Source organism: Podarcis pityusensis (genome assembly GCF_964106645.2).
Source record: "Podarcis pityusensis genome assembly, chromosome: 12".
Taxonomy (NCBI): Eukaryota; Metazoa; Chordata; class Lepidosauria; order Squamata; family Lacertidae; genus Podarcis; species Podarcis pityusensis.
Window position 1 is genome coordinate 43936869 of NC_138037.1, and position 26827 is coordinate 43963695.

Consider the following 26827-nt stretch of genomic DNA (forward strand, 5'->3'; position numbering starts at 1 on the left):
TTTGAATTTTCTGCCTAAGGATGTTTCAGGAGTTATGGCAATACATAAAAGCAAAAGAATTTTATGTGAAATAGGTAGATAAGATACGGAGCGCAATGGGCAGAAACAGGGGAACAACTTTTGTTTCCGAAACATCTGAGGAATTAAAACAGATTCTGTGGAAAGAGGGGGAAAGTATTTGTCAAACAAAACCGAGAGGGGGAAAATGAGTACACGACCCAGAAGGAGTAGGTGTAAACTTAAAAGGTTTTAAAGTTTTTTTCAAGAAAGGAAGACAGAAGATGATGTTTAAATGCCTTTTGAGATATACATTTAAATGGATGAAAATCCACAAAGGCAAAAAGAAGGGCGCAGACTGTTTCCTCTGTAGAAGACTTATCAAATGAATTAGCAAAGACAGAACTTGGAAAGGAAATTTCCTGTTCAAAGAAAACATGCAGTTCCATTTCTCATCACCGAGTGGCAATGCTTCCTAGCCAAGCTTGAAATTCACTTGGTGGTATTTGCCGATTATTTCAAAATCATCACTTTTACCGCTGCCTGAAAATGGATCATGAGAATTCATACCAACTGGTGGCAAGCGCCTGATATCCTGTAGTCCTAAACACTGATAATCAATATTTGAAAAAAGAAGAGCCTTTGTGGAATGCACGCGCACACACACGCACACACACACTGCAAGTTGTGGTTACTTTACTTTATTTGTAATCAGTTATTCATATTCTATGATCACTTCTACAATGCAAAATTGCTAGGAAAATCTGAAACATTTACTAAAAATGCCACCAAAGGAAATGTAGTTGTCAGAGCAATAGTCAGAGTGAACTTTGATACTTATTGACTCAGACAACTTGAATGGGAAGGCTGCAATGTCACCAGAGTATTTTGCTTGATTTCTAATTGACATGAATGACATACTTTGGGGATTATGATCATCTCCCTTATGGAACACGATTTGCTCAGGCTCTGTAGAATCATTCTCCTCTGTTATATGTTGTGTTATGGTAAGAGCTTTGTAAATTGATCAACAAACAGTGAGTACAGTGCACTTCTGAGTAGACAACACTGGACTATAGGCCTGATATAAGACAGTTTCCTGTATTTCTAGCTGTTCTTTGAAAAATATTTATCCTATGACCTAAAGGCGGTGACAGTATTCATTGAGAAACTGGAATATTTTCTGAAAGGCTACTGAACTTTTAACTTCCTACCAATAAGAATTTAATTAGGTTACTTAGGAATCATGCTTCTCAACTTTTGAACTGTGCTTTTAATTTAAAGAGGATTTGGTCAACATAGGATGTGCACATTTCTTGCTCAAGAGCATGCTAATTATTCCAGAGTAAATGCTAGCCATCATTCTCTTGAGTTGATTGATTTTCCTGGAAGCCCACTTATGTAATGTGAAAACTGTCCCTTAATTGTCTAACTCTGTAATATATTGCTTTGATTGAAGTCGATTAATTTTATCACAAACACCAAAAGCCTCTGTCAGTAGTACACTTGTTTGTGTGTACATCTCTTGTGTGTACATTGACTCAGAACAAAGTTGTGAGTCAAGTAGCCTGAAGTCCATAAACCAGGGGAATATGCCCTCTCGACATAAACTTGCCCTGGCTCTATTTTAGTTACAATATTCAGCATTATTTGCTAGTTTTAGTAGCATTGCTTGCCCATTTATCAGCATAGCTGTCAACTTACAGATTTGAAAATAAGGGACCAGCAGCCAAAATAAGGGATTTTCCAGGCACAGGTATGTTCAACTTCTGAGCCCCTCCGAGCCAAAGGCAGAAAGCCCAGCCAGCAGCCAAACGAAGCCTCAAACGGTGGTTCCCACAGCGCAGCAACCCGGCAAAGGGGATGCAGCAAGGAAAACCACCGTCACCTCTCCGCTGGGAAGCACTGAGCAAAGGCGAGTCCCCAGGCAACGTGGCCGATTTGATCGGCACAAGGCATGCAAGCTCCACCCCCCCCAGTCGTTCTTAGACTCCTTATTGGGTGAGCAACACAGCCAAGCAACACAGTTGGAGCCTCCCTCCTCCCTGGCCGGCAGGGAGGGAGGGAGAGGAGCTGCTTCCTTTGAAACCCGGGAAATTTAAGGGACATCATCAATAAGGGACAGCAGCGGGACACAGCGCTGGGATAAGGGACTTTCCCGCCAAATAAGGGACGGTTCTCAGCTATGTTTGTCAGGCTCTACTTTCGCACAACATTTCTCTCTATGGGCTGCCACCTGCATCAACCTTGCAACTGTGCTCCTACCTGCAAGGGGGACCGTTGAGGACCAGAAGGATGATCAGAATTGCTGCCGTGCAGTTTGCAGGATGCATCTGAGCCACAACATCAATCTTGTCTATGAGCAAGGCCCTGCTATTAAGATTTAAAACGCAAATCTATAGATGATATCTGGAAAAAAATTACATCCATTAACTTGCAGCAATGCGGCTGCAGCATTCTCCAAAGTACTACAGCAAGTTTCAATTTGCTATGTATTTTATTCAAAGCAAGATTATTGTCAAATTTGGGTGTGTGATTTTTTTTTTATTTTTATTTTTTTACACCGTTGTGCTAATATAGTGCTTTCTGATACACAGGTTCAGAGTACTTCATGGATGCCTCATCCGTCATACGTTATGCAACCAACAGTAAGTGAGCATACATGCACACTTTTCTTGTTTCTTATTTTTTCTCTGGGAGTTAGTGGAACTTGAATTTCATGGTTGTGGCAGGTTTACCGCGGTTACTCAAGAGAATTTACTGAGAGTAATATCAACTGCAAAAAAAAAGCCAAGGATTAGTGGAATAGTTATTAGGCAGATCCGAGTTGATAGATTCTATGCATCTTTGTTGTGTGTGATGCTAACGTGCATTGTAGTTATAAATCATATGCACAGTCAAGGGCAATACGGTTCAGTTTTCAGCTGTGTAGGAACTCTTGAGTATTGAAGTTTCCCAGGCTGAGGTTTAATCTGACTTTTAAAAGACATCTGAAGGTACTGTTTAGGGAAGTTTTTAATGTTTGCTGTTTTATTGTGTTTTTAATATTCTGTTGGGAGCTGCCCAGAGTGGCTGGGGAAACCCAGCCAGATGGGCGGGGTATAAATAATAAATGATGATGATGATGATGATGGCGGCTTGTGGGAGGAGCCATAGCTCAGTGGTAGAGCACGTGCTATGCATACATGCCTGTGTGGAATCCTTGGCATCTTCAGTTGATAGGATCAGGTAGCAGTAGATTGGAAAGATCTCTGCTCTGAGATCCTGGAAAGCTGTTTGTCACAGTGGGTTAGAAGGACCAATTATTTAACTAAGTGCAAGGTCACTTTATGTGTTACGGGGTAGCTTGGCCTTCTGCATAACCCCACTAAATAGTTATGAGGAATTTAGTGTGCTTCAGGTATAGATGTGCAGCAAATCCTTAATAATAATAAGTTGACATTTTGATAACGGGTTCCTGTACTACTGGTTGCAGAATTTTGGGCTAAACTGGAAGTTTAAGCAGAATAGGATCCAGAAAATAATTGGGACAATGCTGTTTGAGGTTTTGCGTAACGATTCCTGAGTTGGAGTGTTGACCCTTAAATCTCCCTGTCTGCTTATTCTGCCAGCAAGGGGATCAGGGCAAGTCCCTGAGTGGGTTCCAGGTGTCAGGTGTGCTGAGGACATCCCTTAGGGGAGCTCCCAGCATTCGGTCTAATTTGCACGGAAATATTATGTTAGTAGGTATGCTGCTTGGGAGGGTTCTGTGCTCGTTAATGATGGTAAGGGAATTGCAAAGTACACTTTGTGTAGTCTATGAATCATTACATTGGGGAGAGCAGAGGAATTGCACTCCTGTGTATTCTCAGTTGCCAGGATGAGCACATCTGCTGCTACTCCTGTTTCATTCTTTTAAAAAATAAAAAGGGTCTTTATTGTTGAGAGGAAGGAGCCGTTCTGAATTGCTGAAATATTCAAACGGATGCAAGCAGTGAATCAGAGATGGCATTTCGAACTACTGTGATTTGTTTGGATGACTCCTGTTTTGATAAGTGCTCTCTAAAGCATTTTTTTAAAAAAAAATAAAATACAGCTTATCCGATATGGTGAAAATCCCAAACTTTAGTATTGTGACAGCTTCACTGAAAAAGAAATAAGTATGTAACTTCCACTTGTCTTGCAAGATAATGGGGAAGATTTGTTGTGAGATGGCTTGTGATTTAGCCCGATCCAAAATGCTTCCTCCTTTCTGGATCGAGCCCAATGAGTATTTGCAAATTTGCACAGCTGTTCTGCAATATATGGCATAAAATGGTATTTTCTTAACATAACCCCGAAGATGACTTTTGTAAGTGAAATTTGCACCACTATTCGGGCTTTGTTCCTGGTGTGCTTAGAGGACCTGACAGGGCACTTGATAAACAGTGGCTTATGAAAAGGCAATCAGCCACCAGGTTTTGTCTGGTAAATAATTTTGCCTTGCTCCTCTTGATAGTGAGCCCTTGATTGTTTCCTGTTTTGGATTTCAACAGTTTTATCAGAAGCGGCTCAGTTTGAAAGTATTAAGTATGGAGAGTCATACGCTTAATCTACTGGACAATTTTTGTCTACTTGATTTGGAGATATGGGAGACTGATAGAAAGTGAGGCTTTGGTTTATTTTTTGGTTTTGTTTTCTGGGAGCATCAGTTCACTTCTCAACGTAAGTATGACTGTTATAATAGATAGATAGATAGATAGATAGATAGATAGATAGATAGATAGATAGATAAATGTCCATCTGCTAACATAATAGGTTTTGGTAGTGAGTTCTGCTGTGCATGAAATTATGGGAATGACTTTTAGTGGCTTGGAGTAAATATGTGTAGAATAGATATAACATACTCACCTGCATGCAATATTACTCTAATCCTGATTTGTAGCACTCTGGCTCATCTGCCACTGCTGCCCTCCAAGTGCTATTTTTAAGACCTCTCACACACACAGCCTGCAGTCATTTCAACTGTGTTGAAATCTGCAACATAAATTCGAGCCTCTACAATTGACATGCAAGAGCCATTTCTATTCTTAAGCTGGAGGCGAGGATGTCATCCCCTTTAAACCACATATTTTCCTCACTTACATTGATAATTCCTTGCTTGGTTACAGGTAGAAGTAAAATACATTCTGTAATATTTCTTAACGCTCTAGAATTGTGACCCTTACATACATAGCAGTGAATCAGGTTTTGGAAGCTAGTGCATTTATTTTGAGCCTGAATTCCTGCAAAAAATAAAATAAGAAATGCTTAGGATTTTAGTATTAAAAACCAAGCATTTCTTCATCCCTCTCACAGAATAGAGCTTACTGTCATGCTGGCAGTCCTTGGATATGATTCTGCACAGTGGCACACAGTACACTCCTAACCATGTTTACTCAAAAGTATGCTGTATTGAAATGAGTAGGACTTACTCCCAGGTAACTGGGGTTAGTCCAGTTACTGACATCTCCAGGTAGGGCTGGAAAAGACCCCTGCTTCAAACCCTGGAGAACTATTGGCTGTTAATGCAGACAGTACACAGCTAAAGGACCAATAGTCTGATCTGTTCTATGTTGAGCTCCTCCCTTATAGTAAGGATGCCACATTATTTATCTAATTCACCCCTCTCAGAGGTGCCAGCTTCTTCATAGGATTTTTTTTTTGGGGGGGCTGTATGATGTCATGAGGAGCCAGGGGGTGGAGCCGAACGCCCTCTGAAAATTGAACGCCCTCTGAAAAATACATTCAGGGGGCTGAAACCGCCTCGGCCCCTAGGGGTCAATACCTATGACCCCTCCTGTTCAGAATGAATGGATTCCATCTCTTTTTGCATTTTGGGATATCATTCAATGTTTTCATGAGATTCATCTTTTATGGATTCCTAACTTTGAAACCAACCAGGGTTTCCCCTAAACTGACCAATGACTTCTGAAACCTATTCATAAATTTACCCAGCAGTTACCCTAAAGGTAACCTTGAAGCCTGTGCTTCTAGAGAGATAGATAGTGTATATTCAGCCATTTCCATTGACATGTTGTTTTTAATTTACTATCGGCTATTTTGCTTTATAGGAAAGCCTCCAGATTGCAACGTATAATTTTAATCCTTTGGATGCAATAGCCTTAAATAATTTAAGCTCCTTGTGTGTCATCACAGAACTATCTCATTACTATAGTTACTTTACGTAAATTGTAAGTTAAATTATAAGCCCATTTGCATCTGAATAGAAAAGATGAAGGGAACTAAAGCATAAATTTCATAGACAGATACGTTTGGTATCCAAAATGAAACATAATTAGGTTCACCTACACAAGAAAATAAACATAAAACATGAAAATAAAATTGACAACTAATCTCTCAAAATTCTGTGCATTTTAATTCTTTGAAAATGAGCGTGCTAAAACATATAAGGCTGAAATAACTTAGCCAGTACCAAAACTCAGCAGAGCAATCTTCCAGTATTTCTTGAGGGAGAAAATCAAGGACTGCCGCGTCGATAACCCTGATAATCAAGATAGTAATTGGCAATGTCTCTCTGGGACTAGTATGTCAGATTGAGGTCACATCAGCCTTCCTCATGCTCTAATTTGTGGATGATCGTCTAACAGTTAGATGAGAATTCACCTACAGTTCGAATTGGAAAATGCCCAGAATGTGCAGTACAGAATTTATCCCTCCCTTTGGGAAGATGAAGAATGCCACCCAAACTGGTAAAACAAGCTGGAACAGACTTTTAGCTGAGGGCTGAAATAGATACACAGACATGTACAACTGGGTTGAATAAGGATCACATTATTGAACATTAAACCAAACCTGCTCTAGGATACTGTAGGTGCAGGAACTGAGTACAGTCGTACCTTGGTTGTCAAACGTCTTAGTACTTGTCCATTTTGGCTCTCGAACGCCGCAAACATGGAAGTAAGTGTTCCGGTTTGCAAACATTTTTGGAACTCAAACGTCCGACACAGCTTCTGTGGCTCCCGATTGGAAGCCGTGCCTTGGTTTCCAAACGTTTTGGAAGTCGAATGGACTTCTGGAACGGATTCCGTTCGACTTCTGAGGTACCACTGTATAACTAACAAGGAAATCCCACACTGTAAGGGTGACCAATACTCTGCTGGGTCAAGGACAAGCCATTATCCCTACCTCCCTTTTTAGTAACTCCCTGAACATGAGTATGCATCACCCCACTGCCCCCAGACCCCAAATCCCTGGCAGATAAGGCAAGTTGGCCTCAGATGCACTCATTGGTGGACTGGGACTGTATTCTCCCAAACATGGATTATCTGCCCAGTGGTCTTTAGGATTTTATACAGCATTCAAACTTCATCAGTGTTTCGCACAAATATTTTGAGGAAGTTCTGAAACCTGTTTTATTTTATATATATACCTTATATTATATATATAATATAATATAATATAATATAATATAATATAATATAATATAATATAATATAATATATACTTTCTCTCTCTCTCTCTCTCTCTATATATATTATATATATACCTTATATTTATATATTATACCTTATATATTTTAGGGTTCTGAAACCTTCACGTAACTTTGGGTGGTACAAAGTAGCAGCAGCAGAGCATGTGCTTTGAATTCCTGGCATCCTTCAGTTAGAAGGATTAATCGGGAGATGCTTCTAGTCAGAACAGAAAATACGGGTCTAGAAGGTAGAAAGCACTTCCTGTATTCCTCTGCGCTGTATATATTGCGTTTAAATATTGTGGTAGCGTCTTCTTGGAAGTGTTAAAAGGTAAAAAGAGTTTCAGAATACAGTCCACAGCTCTGCTGTGTTTCACTGGTAAGTCCTCGCCTTCCTCTAAGTGTTCAATAACCCAGCTGTTGTAAATCATACGGCAAAAGACGGTGATGGGTCTTGCACAGTTTAGTGGCATTGCAAAAGCCACTCCTAGTGAATGGTTGGCCGGGAACAGGGAGGTATCATTTTGCAGTACCTGGCCATGCCCTATGCAACTGGTTAAAGCAGTATTAGTGTTGGTTGTCTAAAGACTGCTGAAGCTAGGGAACCAAGCAGATTTATGAATTTTCTTCGTTTGGGCTAGCTTCAAATGTAGCTTCAAAGCGAGACTTATGTTCTAACTTGCACAATTCCAATGGTGTGCAATTGGTATGCAAGTATGGATAATCCAAAAATGGATTGTTTTCTATTTTTAAAAAAAAAACACTCTTTGAAATAGCAGCAGTAATATCGCAGTCAGACATAGTGAGTTTTATTGTGTAACATCAATTTCATTAAGAATATATGAGAGTATAATGAAGGGGGGAAAGGATTGACTCTATTTTTTGAACATTCAGAATGCGTAATTTCTTTTTCTTTCTTTTAAATGAGGACGTTAATAAGGCAATATCTGTACCTTCACAGACAAATTTAGACCTGTGATGGAGTAATCCCAGCTGACTTTAAGGCATCTCGAGATAGTCTGATTTTCATTACCGTTAGATGCTTCATCTGGTCACTTTAAAAAAACAAAAACAAAAGACAACTGACTCCTTCATAGACTTAGAATATTGTTTTTCTCTACTAATAAATTTTAATGTGGCTGCGCCGCTATTAACAGGGTATGGATTCACTAGAGAACAATTCAAATTGATTTTGTTTCTACCTCAGAAATACATTAAAGTGGCTTCCCGGTACAGAAAAGTCCTTGCGTGGTGAAGTGAACTTGTATCATGTCTTAACACATTTTGTAATGGGAATCAGTAGCTTTTAGTGAGAAGTGGTGATTGATTGAACCATCCTGCGGACATCGAATTAGCCAGGTGCTCTTAGCTCCATCATAATGATGCAGTCCCTGAGCTTTTCAATACGAAATGGCTCATTTTTGTGTCAAAGGCACCACCACTAGGAGATCAGTATTATCTTCCTCTGGCATCAGCTGCATTCCTTTCCAAAAAACGCTTCCTGCTTGAAGTAACATTACTCCCACGCTGGAAATTTCTTTAAAGGATGTGAATGTTCTCAATTCTTCCCCCTCTCTTGCTCTCTCTCTCTCTCTTGGACTTGGTTGTGGTCACTGAGTTCCTATGAGATCAGAAGAATGGAATGAAAGTGTCCGCAAATGACACTTGAGCTATTTTCACAGCTGGATGCACACCAGCCAGTGTGGGCGATCCCTTACAGATGAATTAGCTCGTTCAAGTATGTGATACAAAACATCTGCTACAGACAGGACCAAAAAGAGAGAGAGCGCGCGCCTTTGAAGGCATCAGGTGAATGGGAGCTGCTTCTAACAGTACTGAGCGAAATGTTCAGCAGTGAGGCAGCATTTCTATTCTTCTTTGCTGTTTAGTCGTTTAGTCATGTCCAACTCTTTGTGACCCCATGGACCAGAGCACTCCAGGCACTCCTGTCTTCCACTGCCTCCCGCAGTTTGGTCAAACTCATGTTGGTAGCTTTGAGAACACTGTCCAACTATCTCATCCTCTGTCGTCCCCTTCTCCTTGTGCACTCAATCTTTCCCAACATCAGGGTCTTTTCCAGGGAACCTTCTCTTCTCATGAGGTGGCCAAAGTATTGGAGCCTCAGCTTCACGATCTGTCCTTCCAATGAGCACTCAGGGCTGATTTCCTTCAGAATGGATAGGTGTGATCTTCTTGCAGTCCATGGGACTCTCAAGAGTCTCCTCCAGCACCGTGCTTCAAAAGCATCAATTCTTCGGTGATCAGCCTTCTTTATGGTCCAGCTCTCACTTCCATACATCACTACTGGGGAAAAACCATAGCTTTAACTATACGGACCTTTGTCAGCAAGGTGAGAGCCAGTGTGCCTCCATTTCTTCCCCTTCTATTTGCCAGGAGATGATGGGACCAGTGATTTTGAGCTTCAGACCATATTTTGCGCTCTCCTCTTTCACCCTCATTAAGAGGTTCTTTAATTCCCCCTCACTTACACAACCAGAAGTTATATATTTGAAATATTTGTTGCTTAATCAAGTGAAAGAACCACAGTTTGCTGCACATAGTCACAATTTGATTCTTGGCAGTTTCCAGCAAGAGCAAATTCCAGCTTCTCGGAATAGTCTTGTGAGACTTGGGCACCTAGATGAATAGCTTTGAAAGCCAAACAAGTTGACTTGTACAATAACTGTTATTCTAACTCTTTCTTGCTAGCGTTGCTTTAATACCAGTTTTTTTCCCTCCACCCCCCCCCCCCAACAAAGTGCAGTAGAAATTTATTTCTGTCCATGCGACTCAGTGGCTGAAAATGCCCCGAAAATGTGTTCATTTGCAGCACGAACTGTTCAATACTGAGCCAAATCTAGAGATTTTCCTTCATCTTAAATAACCATATATAAATCATAGGCATTCCCACAGTATTCTGTTTGGGGGCTGTTGCATTTAGAAGCCTATTCTTTTTCTTCTGCTGTTTTCAGGTAATAATAAAAAAATATCAATAGTATGTGTCTCAGGACTATACAAACATGCTAAACACAAAAAGGAGGAGAAACTGCCTAAAGCGGATCAATCAGAGGTAGATGCACGTTAGTTATTACAGATCGATCAATCATGGGCTTTTGACAGTTTATACACAGCACAATATGCTTTACAATATGTAGTCTGTGCAAGCTCAGCTATAGTGAAGGTTAATAACTGAGATATATTTTTAGGGATTTTTGGAAAAAAAACCATAAATTCATAGGAAACTAATGTAAAGCATACAATGTATAGTAGAATGCAGTGATTGCTTTATGTGAATAAAATTAACCTACAGGTGACTGAAATCTATTTTTATAATATATGTTGTCATGATTCCAGCAGCGGTTTTAGATTAAAATGTGGCCGTACATTTTGCTGCTATAAATACAAAATAGACTAGTTATTCATAATGTATGGCACCATTCAAAATTTATTCCCGTGTTACCTTACAACACATAGAAATTAACATTTAACATTTTGTATCTTCTAATTCTATTTGATATGCCAGTCATTCGGGTAAAAACAGAGACCCACACCCCCAACCTATCACACACTCTTGCCAAAGGAAGTCATGAATGAAAACATTTTCAGACTTCGCCTAAACAATTAGCAAGGTTGGGAGCTGACTCTGTCTCTTGGAAGAAGGAGGAGTTCCACAACTGTGGGCCATAATGGGGGCAGGAGAAGTCCTATCTTTCATTCTCGCCAGCCTGATCTCTCTCCCTGAAAGGCAAAAAGGTCTCTGTCGCTGATCTTAAATCTCCGGCAGATTTGTATGGGCAGACGTGGTTCTTCAGGTAACTTGGAATCAAGCCATTAAGGACTTTAAAGGTCACGGCCAACGTTTTGAATGGCGCCAATACAGATGGCACAGAAATAGGTAGAATATACTCTGAGCATCTTGTCCCTTGTCAACACCTGGACCACTGCATTCTGCATTTGCTGAAACTTCGAGGGTTTATTGCAACTGTCAAGGCTGGGTGTAGCCAGGGCATTAATCACTGTAGGGAGATCCACCATATTGAAACAGACTCACAGCTGATGGGTGAACCTAAATCCTCCTAGCTACCACTACTGCCTGCGCCCTAGATTATTATCAGTGTCCCTTCCAACTCTATAATTCTATGATTCTAAATATAGCAAATAAATAAATAAATAAATGCCCTCATTTAAATGTCTCTGTGTTGTTTACTATGTTTGATTGTTGATCTGTTTGTTTCTGGATATATCAGTGGGTTTTTTGTGCTCCACTACTATACAACACTGTATTCACTGTTTTCATTCTCTTTTTCTTATACGATCTGCCCTATCCTGTGACTTCAGAGCTGTACAAAGTGGTTTGGAAGCTAGTCACCTTGCAGCTCATTAGGACTTAGGCAGCCGTGGTCACTGTGTGGCAATGAGGGTGGGATCAGGAATTCCAACCCATACTGTTTGGAATTGGAAGGTGGTATTGGATTGTACAGTTGCTGAGAAGCTAGTCAGTAAGACTTGATTTAAATCAATTTTTTTACACAAAGACTCGTTCTTGCTGGTATAATCTTAATATTTACAACCAGAGGAAAGTTTCATTTTTGCAATAATAAATTTTCAGAGTAGTTTTTACAATTATATCAAAAATTACTGATGTGGTTATACTATTAGAAATACATAGACAGATAATTATGAAATTATTGTGAGGTTTAATAAGTTAACTGTTTATATTTGGAGAACTTTTATGCCGTACTTTACTGGAAGGAGAAAAACAATCATTTCCTTAATGACAATTTAAACAATTTATTTAACTAAAACAATAGCATTATAACATATGTATCCATGTTTGTTAACTGTTATGGTTAAACAATTTTATTTTTTAAACAACTTAGACTTCAGCACACATGAAAAACTTAAAACAAATCCTTATTTCCTGGTGAATAGCCTTTGGACGACAATGTAACTTAAATAGAAAACTATCTTTAGAAAGATTTTTCCTTTATTTTAAAAATCCGATTTAAATTTTTTAAAAATCCAATTTAAATAAAAAAACCCAATTTTTAAAAAAAATTCATTGATTTTTATCCACCCTGCTGCCAGCCCATCTACTGCCATCTCCTTGCACCAGAAGGTGGGACGTCTTCTCCTCCCTCTTATGATGCGGCCCCCAGTGATTTCAGCTAGTCACCTTACCAGCTGCCATATCCCTTTAGTAGACTGGCTGCCACCACAGGTGTGTATTAAGTTTTTTAGCAGCATTCCTAAATACCATGCGAGGAACTGTGGAATGAAACCACGAATACACCTACAATATGAATACATGATAATGTGATAGGCGTACTGAGCTCTTCAAAATAGTGCTGCACTCAAATACCACTACTCTGAGTGTATTAGCAGACATCTATATTTTCTGACCATCTCTCTTAACAGAAAAATAGCTCATATTCACTTAAATATATATATTGAAAACCTACAGTCCTTTAAGGTGTGGAGATCTTGAGAGGTGTTGGTTTTCTTTATCAAACTCTTTATTTATAATAAAGGGAATGCAAGGAGGATAATTCTAGTTCTGTTTCAAGTGCCGGGAAGAACAAAGCAGTTTTTCTTCAGATTGTAGATAAAACATGACACAGCTAAAATATTCAGTCATTGGTGACACTCTGCTTTCCCACAGAATTGTTTCCAATGAGCATTCATTTGAATATCTGAGGTCAGAGGCTCCATGAAAACCTCAAAGAAGATTGTTGCACCAGACAGCGTCACTCTTCATATGTCAGAATCTGCAAAGGAAGAGACATTTCCTGCATTTTTTTGGAACATTGGCAGTCCACAGGCAAACCACTTTTGAAATTGAGGAAGCTTTTGCAATCTGATTGTGATTATGGCATTAGAGTCCTCATGCAAACACTTCTGATGTGCTTTTAGAGGAGATCTTTGGCTCCTAGTCCATATAGTCATGTTAATATGTTACCTGTGAAGTAATATTGTACCTTAATATGGGCATATATTATTATTTGTCCTCTATGAATCATTTAGCATATGCAGTCTCCTTTCCGGTTGCAACATTAGTGAATATAGAAGGTGCTATACGGTCTCCTTCGGACCTCTAATTTAGGGTTAGTGATTGAATGATCGATTCTTTAGGGCAGGGCAGCCCAACTTTTCATATGAAGTGGGCTGCAGTAGTACTTGACGTGCGGGCTGCACATTGTTTTGTCACGCGGGAGGAAGGAGTAAGACTGAAATTTGATGTCCTCCTCGCAGCCCTCATGACGCCTTTCCAAAGCTGGATAAACAAGTCACCAGGCTTTGAGAAGGAGGCATGAAGCTCTGGCAGGATCCTAGAGTCCACCCGACTCCTTCCCAAAGCCCAGTGCCTTGCTTACCCAGCTTTGGGAAGGTAGCACGAGGGCTGTGGGGGGGTGCGCGTCAAATGTTGCTGATGGCCACAAAAATGGCCTTGAGGGCCACATTCTGTCCTCCGACCATGTGTTGGACCGCCTTGCTTTAGGCGATCCATGTCATCTTAGTTTTTCATATGGTTAAATGTGAGGTTTTCTTTAACTGTAAAGTATACCTCAGTTCCTTCCAGTTTGAGCTTCTGAAACTTGTCCCTGTATCCTCAAAATCCACTAACAGTACAAATATTTTGCCTGTACATTATTTAAGTTTCTGACATTTTAACTTTTCTTGTTGGCCGATATAGTGGGTATATTGGCTCATATAGTGGGTATATAGTGGGTATATTAACCTATATATAGTAGTACTGTGGGTTACATACGCTTCAGGTTACAGACTCCACTAACCCACAAATAGTACCTTGGGCTAAAGTGGTGCTTCATGTTAAGAACAGTTTCAGGTTAAAAACAAACCTCCAGAACGAATTAAGTACTTAACCCGAGGTACCACTGTATAAGGATGCTTGGTGAATTTGAATATCAGTACAAATGGACCTGATCCACACATTCAAGAATTTAGTTACCTAGTTTGATACTTCCTGAACGTTGCAGCGTAGTTTTTGGTTCAAAAACATCTCAAAATGCATTTAGAAAAGTGTATTTTGAGCGGTTTTCATGCAGATCTTTTAAATAATAACAATAATAGTAATAATAGTAATAATAATCATTTGGAAACTAGACAGAATGGATAATAATAATAATAGTAATAATATATTTATACCCCACCCATCTGGGTGGGTTTCCCCAGCCACTCTGAGTGGCTCCCAATAGAATATTAAAAGCACAATAAAACATCAAACATTAAAAACTTCCCTAAACCGGGCTGCTTATAGATTTCTTCTAAAATTCAGGTAGTTGTTGTTCTTTTTGACATCTGACGGGAGGGCGTTCCACAGGGTAGGTGCCACTACCAAGAAGGCCCTCAGCTTGGTTCCCTGTAACCTCACTTCTCGCAGGGAGGGAACCGCCAGAAGGCCCTCAAAGCTGGACCTCAGTGTCTGGGCAGAATGATGGGGGTATACTCAGGAGTATACTCATGAGTAAACAGAAAGTGGCATTGACCAGAAATAGATCCAACTAGCTCTGCATATATATCATACATATGTTATATATATATATATATATATATGAACAACACACAGCAATGCTGGAAAGATGTATTGGTGGAAGGAACAAGTTAAGTAAGCTATTAGTTATATGACACTACAGTCAGCGTTTGATGGACTGTTAATATGGGCAGTGGAGTCGGTAAGATAATTCCAACACACCAGTGATCTACAAGCATTGAGTACAGAAAAAAAAATATTACAGTGGTGCCCCGCAAGACGAATGCCTCGCAAGACGGAAAACCCGCTAGACGAAAGGGTTTTCCGTTTTCAATGCGCTTCGCAGGACGAATTTCCCTATGGGCTTGCTTCGCAAGACGAAAATGTCTTGCGAGTCTAGAGATTTTTTTTTTCGCTTTCCCCCCCCTTTATCTAATCTGCTAAGCCTTTAATAGCCTTTAATAGCCTTTTAGCAGCTAATCCCCTAAGCCTTTAAGCCTTTAATAGCCGCTAAACCGCTAATAGCGCTAATCCGTTAAGCCGCTAATAGGGTTGCTTCGCAAGACGAAAAAACCGCTAGACGAAGACTCTCGCGGAACGGATTAATTTCGTCTTGCGAGGCACCACTGTATTATTATTATTGTTGTTACTATTATTATTAATTACATTTGTATACCATCCTATACCCGCACATCTCAGGGTGGTTCACAAGTTAAAATCACAATATAAAAACAGAAAATACATAATAAAACTAAAAGCAAGAACAACCCAATAATTCCTCCTTCCTCTCCAGTGTGATGTAGTGGAGAGCCAGTGTGGTGTAGTGGTTAAGAGCGGTAGTCTCGTAATCTGGGGAACCGGGTTCGCGTCTCCGCTCCTCCACATGCAGCTGCTGGGTGACCTTGGGCCAGTCACACTTCTTTGAAGTCTCTCAGCCCCACTCACCTCACAGAGTGTTTGTTGTGGGGGAGGAAGGGAAAGGAGAATGTTAGCCGCTTTGAGACTCCTGAAGGAGAGTGAAAGGCGGGATATCAAATCCAAACTCTTCTTCTTCTTCTTCTTCCAACACATTTTAAAAGGACATTGGATGTCAATCAGCCAAAGGTCTGGTTAAAGAGAAACATTTTTGCCTGACACCTAAAGGTGTATAATGAAGGTACCAGCTGAACCTCCCTGTGGAGAGCATTCCATAAATGGGGAGCCAGTGCAGAAAATGTTTGAACCTCTTGGCCAGTTAGGAGCTAAGACCAGGAATGGGACCTCTGGTTGGCAGGAGCTTCAAGTAATCCATCAAACTTTTGAAAATGTTGGTAGTTTCTTTTTTGATCTAGGTCAAAATAACATTAACATACCGGTAATCTGTCCTATGAACAGCTGGATAGGAGGGGTATCTGATTTTTTTCCGAGGGGGTCAAATTAAGCAGGGAACGACTTTCATTTGATGTATTCAATTAACTGTGCGAGTGAAAGCAACAATGGCTAACTATTTTGCATATGGATCTATTGCTTTCTTAAATTTACATTCCTTTGAAATCAGGGGATGAAGCTTATACAGTCAGCATCACAGCAGGTGAGCTCTGCAGGGACCACTGCTCAGCAGTTAAGCAGTCTTTTACATAAACAAACACCCTTCATTTTGGGTAGTCCTAATTAATGAGCACAGTCAGCGGGACCATAGTGCAAATAATCCTCCTCTCCTCCTCCCCATCAACGCAAGCCACCTTCTGATCCCAACTTTTCAGGGATTCAAACCAGCAACCAGATCTTCGTTAATCAAGAACAGCAATCGTGCTAGCAACCTAAGTCATTCTGCATATCTATATTTGCATATATGGGTTAGACTTGTGATCTGCAGCTGGAATGTTCCCATCTCATCTCATAAAATGACCTACTTAACAGGACCGATATCAAAATAAATAAATACTGAGATCATACGATAAGTTTCTCTGCTTGGCAAATAAGATTTCACATGGATTGTGCTGAGCAGAGTACAAAGGCTAGCAACATGGACTCTTAACCACTGACTTTGCCCGTATGAGCTGAGACATAGATACAAGACACAAGAAAGACACCTGAAGAACATGATGGGGAGATCCTAGGGTACTTTTTGGGGGCTGAGGGTCTCATTACCCAAGTGAAATGTTTTTTGAGCCTCATTCCAGTATCAGGTGAGGCTAGATCCACAAAAAGCAACACAGTCTTAACACAGAGACACAATCACACACACAGATATTTCCCGTGGCAACAGAGACACGTATTTTTTAACTCCACTCAAGCTTTACATTCCATTTTCTCCATTGGCTAAATGAGGAACCTCCCTGGGGTCCAAGAGTTTCCTACCCCCAGTGTATGAGCTGGGAAATTATCTCTTAGTTGTGTGAGTTAGGCAGCACTTTTGTTTGCAGAGTACATCTGTTCTGGTAACTTCGTACTGGATACTATAGTAGTTTTTCTGCGGAGGTTACTGGTGTACTTGGTAGTACTATAAAATCCACTGGTTGGTAAGACATGGTAAGACATGGGTCTATAACGTCCAGAAAAATCAACCACATTGCAGCTTCACTAAGCAGATGAGGGTGTGATGGATGACGTGCTTTCTAGCTGACAAAGTATCTCTTAGGAAAGCAGGGAAGTTGCAAGAAATGGAGATGAACAGCATTCCAACCAAGTCTCTAAAGGTCGCACCAGGTCCACAGTGTGGAGCCTTCACATTGTTATAAGAAAAAACTGCTCCTTTCCCCTTATGGGGTATCCAATGTTAGGTAAGATTTATTGCTTTACTCTTGTCCGGCACGCTCCCTGCACTCCTCTGCAGGTCGTAAAGCAATTAGCAGAATTGCACAGCGTCCGTGTATGAAAGGGCAGTCAGTAAATAGGTCCCACACGTTTCTTCTTTCCTAGTAGCACTTTATTTGCTCAAAAATAGCATATTTACAGTCCATCTGATTCAAGTTGCATTTTGCGACCTGTCTCTCTCAGCAGCTGCGTAGCAAAGCTGCTTTCACTTTTCACTCAGCTCACAGCATTCCAAGCTGCTTTCGTCATGTCCTGGCTTACTTCCCTTGTAAGCGCCTCCTCTCAGCCTCGAGACACAGAAGGTTAACCCTTCACTACACCCAACACCCCCTCTTGTCTCGCGCCTGAGGGGAGAATCGACCCTTGGTCGTCCCAAACCCAGACCTTCACAAAACTCCCCATGTCTTTGGAAGGTGAGTGGCTTCGTGAACCCATCAGCTAGGTTCTTGGCAGAAGGACAATACTTCAGCACAACTAATCCCTCCTGAACACTCTGGCACACATTCCGAAAGCGAATGTCTAGGTGTTTCGTTCTGGCCTTGAACTGACCTGACTCTGCCAAACGCAGGCATGGTTGATTGTCCTCGAAAACACGTATCGGCAGACAATCCACTTCGCAGAGTTCCTGCACCAAACAAGCATAGAACTCTACTTCTCTGCACATCTCTGAAAGAGCACTGAACTCAGCCTCAGTGGATGAGAGCGCTATCAGACTTTGCTTCTTGGACCTCCATCCAACTACTGAGTTCCCAAACATCACCACTAGGCCAGACACAGACTTGCGATCTTCAAGATTAGCCCAATCCGAGTCCACAAAGCAAGTCAGTTTCACTTCTCCTTGTGCTGGCAACCTAAGACAAAAATCGTTGGTCTCCTGCAAATACCTCAGAACTCTCTTGACACCATTCCAGGCTTGCACACTAGGGTTTGATGCCTCCCTGCTGAGCAGATTGACAGCAAACGCTATATCAGGTCTGCTCCACTGGGACAAGTACAACAAACTCCCTAGAGCTGACTGAAACACTTCAGTATTTTCGAACGCAGCGCGTTCTACTTGCTGGCTGTCCTTCACAAAACTAGTCTCCATAGGACTTCTCACTCCTGCACAATCACTCATCTTGAACTTCTGAAGCAGTTGCTCAATTTTACCTCTCTGGCTGAGCAAAAAACTTCCATCCTGTGCACGCTCAACATTGACACCTAGATAGGTTTTGACAGCACCAAGCTGTTTAAGCTTGAATCGTTTACCTAGCTCTTTGGCAAACTTCTCCGCCTGTTCATCTGTTTCTGAGACGAAAAGCACGTCATCAACCCAAATCATCACCAGTTCCTGTGAGTCTCCTGATCCTCTAAAGAACAGGCAACTGTCAGCAAGACTCTTCCTGAAACCTAGCTTCTCCAAAGCTTCATTCAGGCACATGTTCCAGTTTCTAGCAGATTGACGTAATCCATAGATGGATTTGTGCAATCTCCACACAACATCCTGCCTTGAGTTCTCAAACCCCGGAGGAGGAATCATGTACAGCTCCTCCTGGAGATCTGAGTTAAGGTAGGCAACATCCACATCAAAGTGGTTTACCTTCCAGCCTCTCTGTGCTGCACAAGCTAAAAGCGTTCTCAGAGTCTCCGCTCGTGACGTTGGCGAATACACCTCCGTGAAGTGTATTCCCTTCCTCTGCATAAATCCTCGAGCAACTAACCTGGCTTTATACTGCGGCTCTCCAGCGTCAGTGGGTTTCAAGCGGTAAACCCATCTGGAACTCACAGCCTGCTTTCCCGGTGGCAACTCTGTGAGTGAGAACACACCTAGATCTTTCATGGACTTCATCTCTTTGTCCATTGCCTTGTGCCACTTGCCTGCTTCTTCCTCAGGTAAACTCTGAATATCCTCGAAGGATTCAGGTTCACATCTTGCAGAACCTACCCAGACGCCTGAAGTGCCGTACCGATCAGGAGGCCTCCTTGTCCTCGCTGATCTCCTCAGTGTGACTCCTGGTGACCCTGCTGCTTCACTGGGTGCAGCTAAATCATCCTCAACTTCAGTGTCTTCCCCCTCTGACCTGCAGCGCCTCTTGGGCCTTACAGCTGGTCCAGCAGGTGAAGAAGGCTCACTCTTTGGCTCAAACTTGACACTTGCCTGAGGAGGTGTTTTAGGTTCCCCCCTCTGAGGGATCCTGAGCTGTCCCTGCCTTGGACTCTGTCCCTCTGGACCGTGGTCCCCAGCTCCAAGTTCCTCCTCCTCCTCGTCTGAGTCATAGAACTGCTGTGGAAGCACGTCTGGATTAGCGTGCAGACGCTTCCAACCAGCTTGCTCACAGAACTCAGCGCTATTGCTGATAACCAACCTAGACTGGTCTCCACTTGGGTATGCAAACCTCCAGGCCTTTGAGCCAGGCTCATACCCTACAAAGATCATCCTTTTAGACCTTGGCTCACCTTTCTTGCGTAGAGCCTTTGGAATAAGCACCCAAGCCTCACAACCAAACACACGAAGGTAGTGTACGTTAGGCTTCCGTCCATGAAGTAAGAAATACGGTGTATTTCCTACACTAGAGTTGTACACTCTGTTCTCGGTATAGACCACATATCTCCAGGCCTCCGACCAAAACTTCTGGGGTAGCCCTGCGTCCCACAGGATCGCAGACACAGCTTCCTGCACCGTCCTGTTCTTTCTCTCTGCGACCCCATTCTGTTGCGGAGAGTAAGGAGCGGTCAGTCTGTGGCTAATCCCCTTCTCCCTAAAGAAATCCTGTAAAGCAGAACCAGTGAATTCAGCACCTCTGTCACTTTGAAAACCACGAACTTTGGTGGAAAAGGTTACCTCAACTGCGGTGATCCAATCCCTGATCATTTTTGCCGCCTCCCCTTTCGTTTTCAGAGAGAAGGTCCAAGCAGACCTCGAAAAATCATCAATCAAAAGCAAAGAATACTTCGAACCTCCCAGTGACTCAACAGACATGGGTCCACACAAATCTGCATGAATTAATTCAAAGGGTTGCGTGGTCTGCCTCTCTGACTTTGGATATGAGCATGTCACAACTTTCGCCTGTTTACATGCATTGCAATCTAGAAATTTTTTACAAACATTAAATTTGCACCCTTGTGTCAGCTCTGGTGCTTTCTGGAGAAATTTCCAATTTAAATGAGCGAAGCGTCGGTGCCAAATATGTAAACAACCATTGTGGGGTGCTACATTCACACATTGGCCCTTCGCATCTTCGGTGTCATCCTCTCCTGTGGAAAAAGGCACATTTACAGCAAACAAATTATCTTTAGACTGCACTGTGTACACGTGTTTCCCATCCTTGGAAAATTCACATTTGTCACCTGCAAAAGAAATTTGAAAATTATCAATCAATAGATCATGCACACTTAACAAACAGTTAGTTAAACCGGGCACTGCATAAGCTTTGACTTCATACTTAAGGAAAGGACAAAAGAACAGTCCTGTTTCTGTCAGCCTTTTTCTGCTCCCATCTGCAAACTTAACAAACTTCTCAGTTTTTACTGTCCTGCAATTCCTCAAAAGATCAGCAGATGGCACTAACGAGTTTGAAGCACCAGAGTCAATGATTATAGTGAGAAAGTCTTGTTGTTTACATTCCTGGGTCGCCAGGGCAACAATCTCCTCACTACCCCCCTCCTTGGGGCTTCTGCAGATGTCCTCTCTGGTTGTCACGGCAACAGACTCCCCCCGGCAGGAAGACTTGCCCACGACCTTCACGGCTTCCGTAGATGCAACTCTCTTAGTTGCCATGGAGACTGGACTTGTCTCGGCGTTCCCACACAACTCTGAAGCGCTTATCTCTACTTGCTGCAGGTGGCTGACCTTGAAGCCTCTAGCCCTTTTCAGCTTCCCAGGCTCCGACTCACGACGTAAACAACTCTTGGCAGCTTTTGGAGAAAGAGGCGTCTCTGAGCTTTCACTGCTCACTGCCCCCCCACTGCTCATGGGGTCTCCAGGACGTTTTCCTGCACCCCCTCTGAAGGGTAAAGGGCTCTCAACACTTGGCCTCTCTTCAGGCTTCTCACACAGACACGTTGCAGCATCCACACAGCTCCCAGGCTCAGCAAAAGCACAAGCAGCAGTGCTAGCAACAACAACAACAGGAACAGCAACAGTCCCTTCTCGGCCCTTGCTTCCCACTCCAGCTCCACAAGCTTCTTGGAGTGCTAGCCAAGCGGCCTCTGGCTTTCTTGCACCCAGGACAACAGGCACCAGATGAGCATCCACACTTTCTGCCAAAAAAGCAAGCACACGCTTCTCCACTTCATTTTGCTTTGCAGCCCTATCAGCCTCTGCTTTCCCAGCTGCATTCTGTGTGGGGTGAAGTACATTCCACAGCTGCTCCCCCACCAGCAAAAGCTCCACTTGAAAGCTCCACTGCAGCCAATTCTCCCAATTACTCCCATTGAGTCTCTCAAAGGGGATATTGAAACTCTCAAAGACTTGTCCCTGGGGCTGAGCCATTGCCTCCCTTCTGTTGGCTTTTCCCAAAGGGTACTCACTCAGCCAAACTGGGCACTCCGGACGTCATGGCTCTTGGCTCCCACTCTCTGTCAGCCTCCTCCGATCTGCCTCTTTGAAGCCTCCGGCAGTCGATCAAGCTGACGATCAGCAGATAAAACTTCAAAGCCCTTCCTCACACGCTTCACGTTGACCCATAACCATGTTAGGTAAGATTTATTGCTTTACTCTTGTCCGGCACGCTCCCTGCACTCCTCTGCAGGTCGTAAAGCAATTAGCAGAATTGCACAGCGTCCGTGTATGAAAGGGCAGTCAGTAAATAGGTCCCACACGTTTCTTCTTTCCTAGTAGCACTTTATTTGCTCAAAAATAGCATATTTACAGTCCATCTGATTCAAGTTGCATTTTGCGACCTGTCTCTCTCAGCAGCTGCGTAGCAAAGCTGCTTTCACTTTTCACTCAGCTCACAGCATTCCAAGCTGCTTTCGTCATGTCCTGGCTTACTTCCCTTGTAAGCGCCTCCTCTCAGCCTCGAGACACAGAAGGTTAACCCTTCACTACACCCAACATCCAAGAACCCGTATAGGGTCCTTAAGTAAGTTCCCTATCGGTAGGAGAAATAACAGGGGCCAGATAGTGTATATTGAGAAGCAGAGCAGCTAGTAAGCCTGATCTTTATTAAACTGTTGCAACAGGGTCCCCACTCACCAGACGCAGGACAGAGGAGAGAACCCTGAACAATGGTTCGCAAGCCCTTATATAGACTTTTGAAATTGCCCACCCTGTAGCCCAAGACCACCCCTCTAAAACATCATACATACGTCACAGAAGGAGACGGTCTACAGCAGAAATCCTATCTGCCAGGATACCTGATAATGGTCATTGATTGCATTACCTGAGCAGCCTGGCCATTCTTTTGTGATGGGTAATACTTTAGTTCCTGAATCCAGGTCACAGGCTCACGCTATTCATGCACAAATATGCCCTTAAGACAGGATTTGTAAGCAAAAGACAATGGAGAGGCTTTCCCATTTCCTTCCTCCTTGCAGAGAAATATTTGAGGTCAATTTGGGAGAGTCAAAATGGCTTCAGGATTGCTCTCCTGTACTATTTCAGACACGTGGTTTATATACCACTTATGTATGTGTTTGCCTTGTGCATTTATGAACATTTAATTTATATTTGAGACCTTAGAATTCTTGTAACATTAACTTGAATGAAAAGGGAAGCCAGGGTGCAAAGCCCGTTAGATCAAAGTAAGGGCTTAGAAACCTCTACGCCATGTACTCCTAAAGAGCCTAATATGAACTCCAGGCAAAGTGGGGAAGGCGAAAAGTCCCACCTTCGAACTTAAAGGACCATAAAGCTGCTACATTGCCTGATGCATGTTTAAAAACTAGAATTCTAGGTGTAACGTGTCTCTGAAGACAAGAGGAGCAAGGTGGGAAAAGGCAAGCACCAAACACCACCATGGCCCCATGCCTTGTTATTGTTGTTTAGTCGTTTAGTCGTGTCCGACTCTTCGTGACCCCATGGACCAGAGCACACCAGGCACTTCTGTCTTCCACTGCCTCCCGCAGTTTGGTCAAACTCATGCTGGTAGCTTTGAGAACACTGTCCAACCATCTCGTCCTCTGTCGTCCCCTTCTCCTTGTGCCCTCCATCTTTCCCAGCATCAGGGTCTTTTCCAGGGAGTCTTCTCTTCTCATGAGGTGGCCAAAGTACTGGAGCCTCAGCTTCAGGATCTGTCCTTCCAGTGAGCACTCAGGGCTGATTTCCTTAAGAATGGATAGGTTTGATCTTCCTTGCCTTGATATGGGGATCCTCAAAGATCCTCACCAGCCCTAAAACATTGGGAAGGCACAGGCAAAAGCCAAACTGTGTCCCCACGTTTCCAAGTGGCCCAGCACCTCAGTGATACCATACAGTAATCCTACTGATGCTGCTGGTTCAAAACGGGCCACATGGAGAGGAGCAGATACCATGAAGTGTCAGGGTGGGGCAAAGTCACCTCCAACTAATGGTAGGAAACAACCTTATAGGAGAATTCCAACTTCTTTACATCAGGATGCACTAAGTGTGATAATATTAGGCTATATTCCCATACTTTCTGGCAAACATTTTGGTAGCTGTGAAACTTTATCATGTAATTGAACACATTTATCTTCTGAAAGAGTGATTAGTCTTGCTGCATTTATCATGTGCATAATTATGGATCAGATTGCACACGCCCAGCAGCAAAGTAGGAAGATATTTTCAACAACTTCTTGGAGAAAATTTCTTCGGGGCAGAAATATGGGGGAAAAAATGAATTTGCTTGCATGGAATGACTTTTCATTTTAATATGAAAATACTAGCACCTTATTTTCAGCACAGTATATAATGTGTATGGGATATTTGAAGGCAAGAATTATACTCTGGATTTGGGAAGTTTTTGACTCAATATGCTTGTATTCTGTACAAAGGAATTAAATTAAGAGTTAGAACTTTTTCCCCTTTTCTTTTTTACTTTCCAATAACCTAAACACTGTTAGTTCTGAGAAACGTCGTTTTCCAGGAATACTGAGGGTTCGTGGATGGTGGCAGGGGATTTGGGCAGTTATGCAGGGACTTTCAGTTGATCGAGCTATATCTTTTTCAGGAGCAGTGGGGAGAAGGGAAGAATTCAGTTTGCCACACCCAGTTATGGACTGAATTAGGGTGGCAGGCTTGCTCATCACTAAGAGCTTTTAATAGCTAAGAGCATTTAATAGCTAATAGCTTCAATATCCAGTTCCCGTTGCTGCACACAGTTTAATTTTGTTAACATTAAGACTGAATTATTACTGAAACATGAAGTTACCCCAAATCCGTTCTTTTATTTTGTAAAGGGGGGAAAATAAAGCAAAAACAATGATTGAGAACAATCCTTAAATATTCCCTGGATTTATATATGCTTCTTAACCTCAACCTCAGGTAACTGCTAGTGGCCCCCCATGGCCCAGATACTCAGCTTATATCCACCAGGAGCTGTGTGTTGCCCTGTGGGATCAATTTTATAGAACCCCATTCCAGCTGAGGTCATAGAATTGTAAAGTTGGAAGGGACCCCGGGGGTCATCTAGTCCAACCCCCCGCAATGCAGTAATCTTTTTGCCCACCATGGGGTTCGAACCCACGACTCTGAGGTTAAGGGTCTCATACTCTACCAAGTGAGCTACCCCAGGTCAAACTGTTCCCCTCCCTGTTGAACTTTTAGCACCTTCTGAATACTTTATTATTATTATTATTCCAGCAGACATTTTAATAGGATTATGATTTTATAGCTTTAACCGATATTTATTTGCATTGTGCTGAGTTTCTTGTACGCTGCTTAGAAACGATTGTTAATTGAGCAGTATATGAATTGCCCAAGTAAATATTTTTGTGGGTGGGTGGGTGGTATCCAGAGAACTGTGATCAGAAGGAAGATGGCTGCTAGCACTGTTCTGCAGGTTGCAGCACAAAAGGCTTCTGGACTTTGGTATCATGACAGTACTTAAGAGGATGTTGTTAGTGGCACTAAAAGAATGGTGGCCGTATATAGTGATTTAAGGGGTTGTTATTTCTGATGTACCACCTGATCCGTGGCTTGGATTTACACTAGTTAACCAGCAACCGTTGTTCTTGCCCAGAGCTGTCTTTCCCATTGGTCTTAGTGGTTCGTTGTGCCAGGGTGCCGGCCTCTCAGGAGCGCCCTAGCGAGTGGGGGAGCTGCGCGGCTTTGCTGACAGCCTCCCCTTTCCCTGCATGCCTGCCAGCTGCACCCCACCAACTATATCGCTGGCGGGCACGCAGCTTCCCTCCCAAGCTTCTGCATCTGCTAAAGACAGCCCTGCTCCTGGTCGTTGTCCTCCTTCCTGGCGAAAGGCAGTGCTCAGCCTTCTTGGGCGCCCCAACACCGGAGAGCAGGTCCGCCAGCACGTTTTCCTGCTTGATCACCACCACCACGCCGGGGATCGTGGGGGAGGCAGAGGACATTTCCCACCGCCCCCTCCCTTGTTTTGGAGTTGCCTGGTGGGCGCCGGAAGGATCTTTGCACCACGGCGCCGGATATGCTTAAGACGGCCCTGCTCTTGCCTGCCTTTGATGAGCTGTGTCCTTAATTTACACAATCGAATCAGGTTTCCACTCTCTTCTCCTGCGCATGTACACACACACACACACACACACACACACACACACTTTCCCCCTCTTGCTTTCCATGGGGACTTCTGAAATTAATTGCTGCAGCCACCTCTGACAGTCAAATATTTCTTATGGCTACGGGCCTTAAATTGATCATCTGCATACGATATGATATGGAACTGGTGTTTGTGTGTATTTGCATGTGTATATCTTCGTTTCCTTCTTTTTCTGCAAAAAGAGGGGTCCTTTGTGTCTGTGCAAGGGAAGAGGGTAATAGGAAGAGCACCAGAATTAGCTGGATCTGTCTACCATTAGCTCCACCTGTTGTGACCCCTCGCTCTTCCTGCTGTTAGCCAGCCTGCTCTCTGACCCCACCAGTGCCAAAGGGCAGCAGCTGCCACTGGCAGTAAGGTTATCTGTCAGTGACGCTTTTTGATAGGTGATTATGAGAGGCAGGAGAAGAAACTGGTGTGTGTGTGTAAGTAAAAAAATTCAAC

At 42.7% G+C, this 26827-nt stretch overlaps 1 protein-coding gene across 9 annotated transcripts in view; it reads left to right on the plus strand.

Moving 5' to 3' along the window:
- RBMS3 (RNA binding motif single stranded interacting protein 3) overlaps positions 1-26827 on the plus strand; it is a gene marked incomplete at its 3' end in the record, with an annotated part of 764091 nt that overhangs the window by 696410 nt on the left and 40854 nt on the right. For all 9 annotated transcript variants that reach the window (XM_080974855.1, XM_080974854.1, XM_080974853.1 and 6 more), the window contains one exon: positions 2595-2645. In XM_080974855.1, the coding sequence (XP_080830981.1) occupies positions 2595-2645 (51 nt within the window). The remainder of the gene's footprint in view (positions 1-2594; positions 2646-26827) is intronic.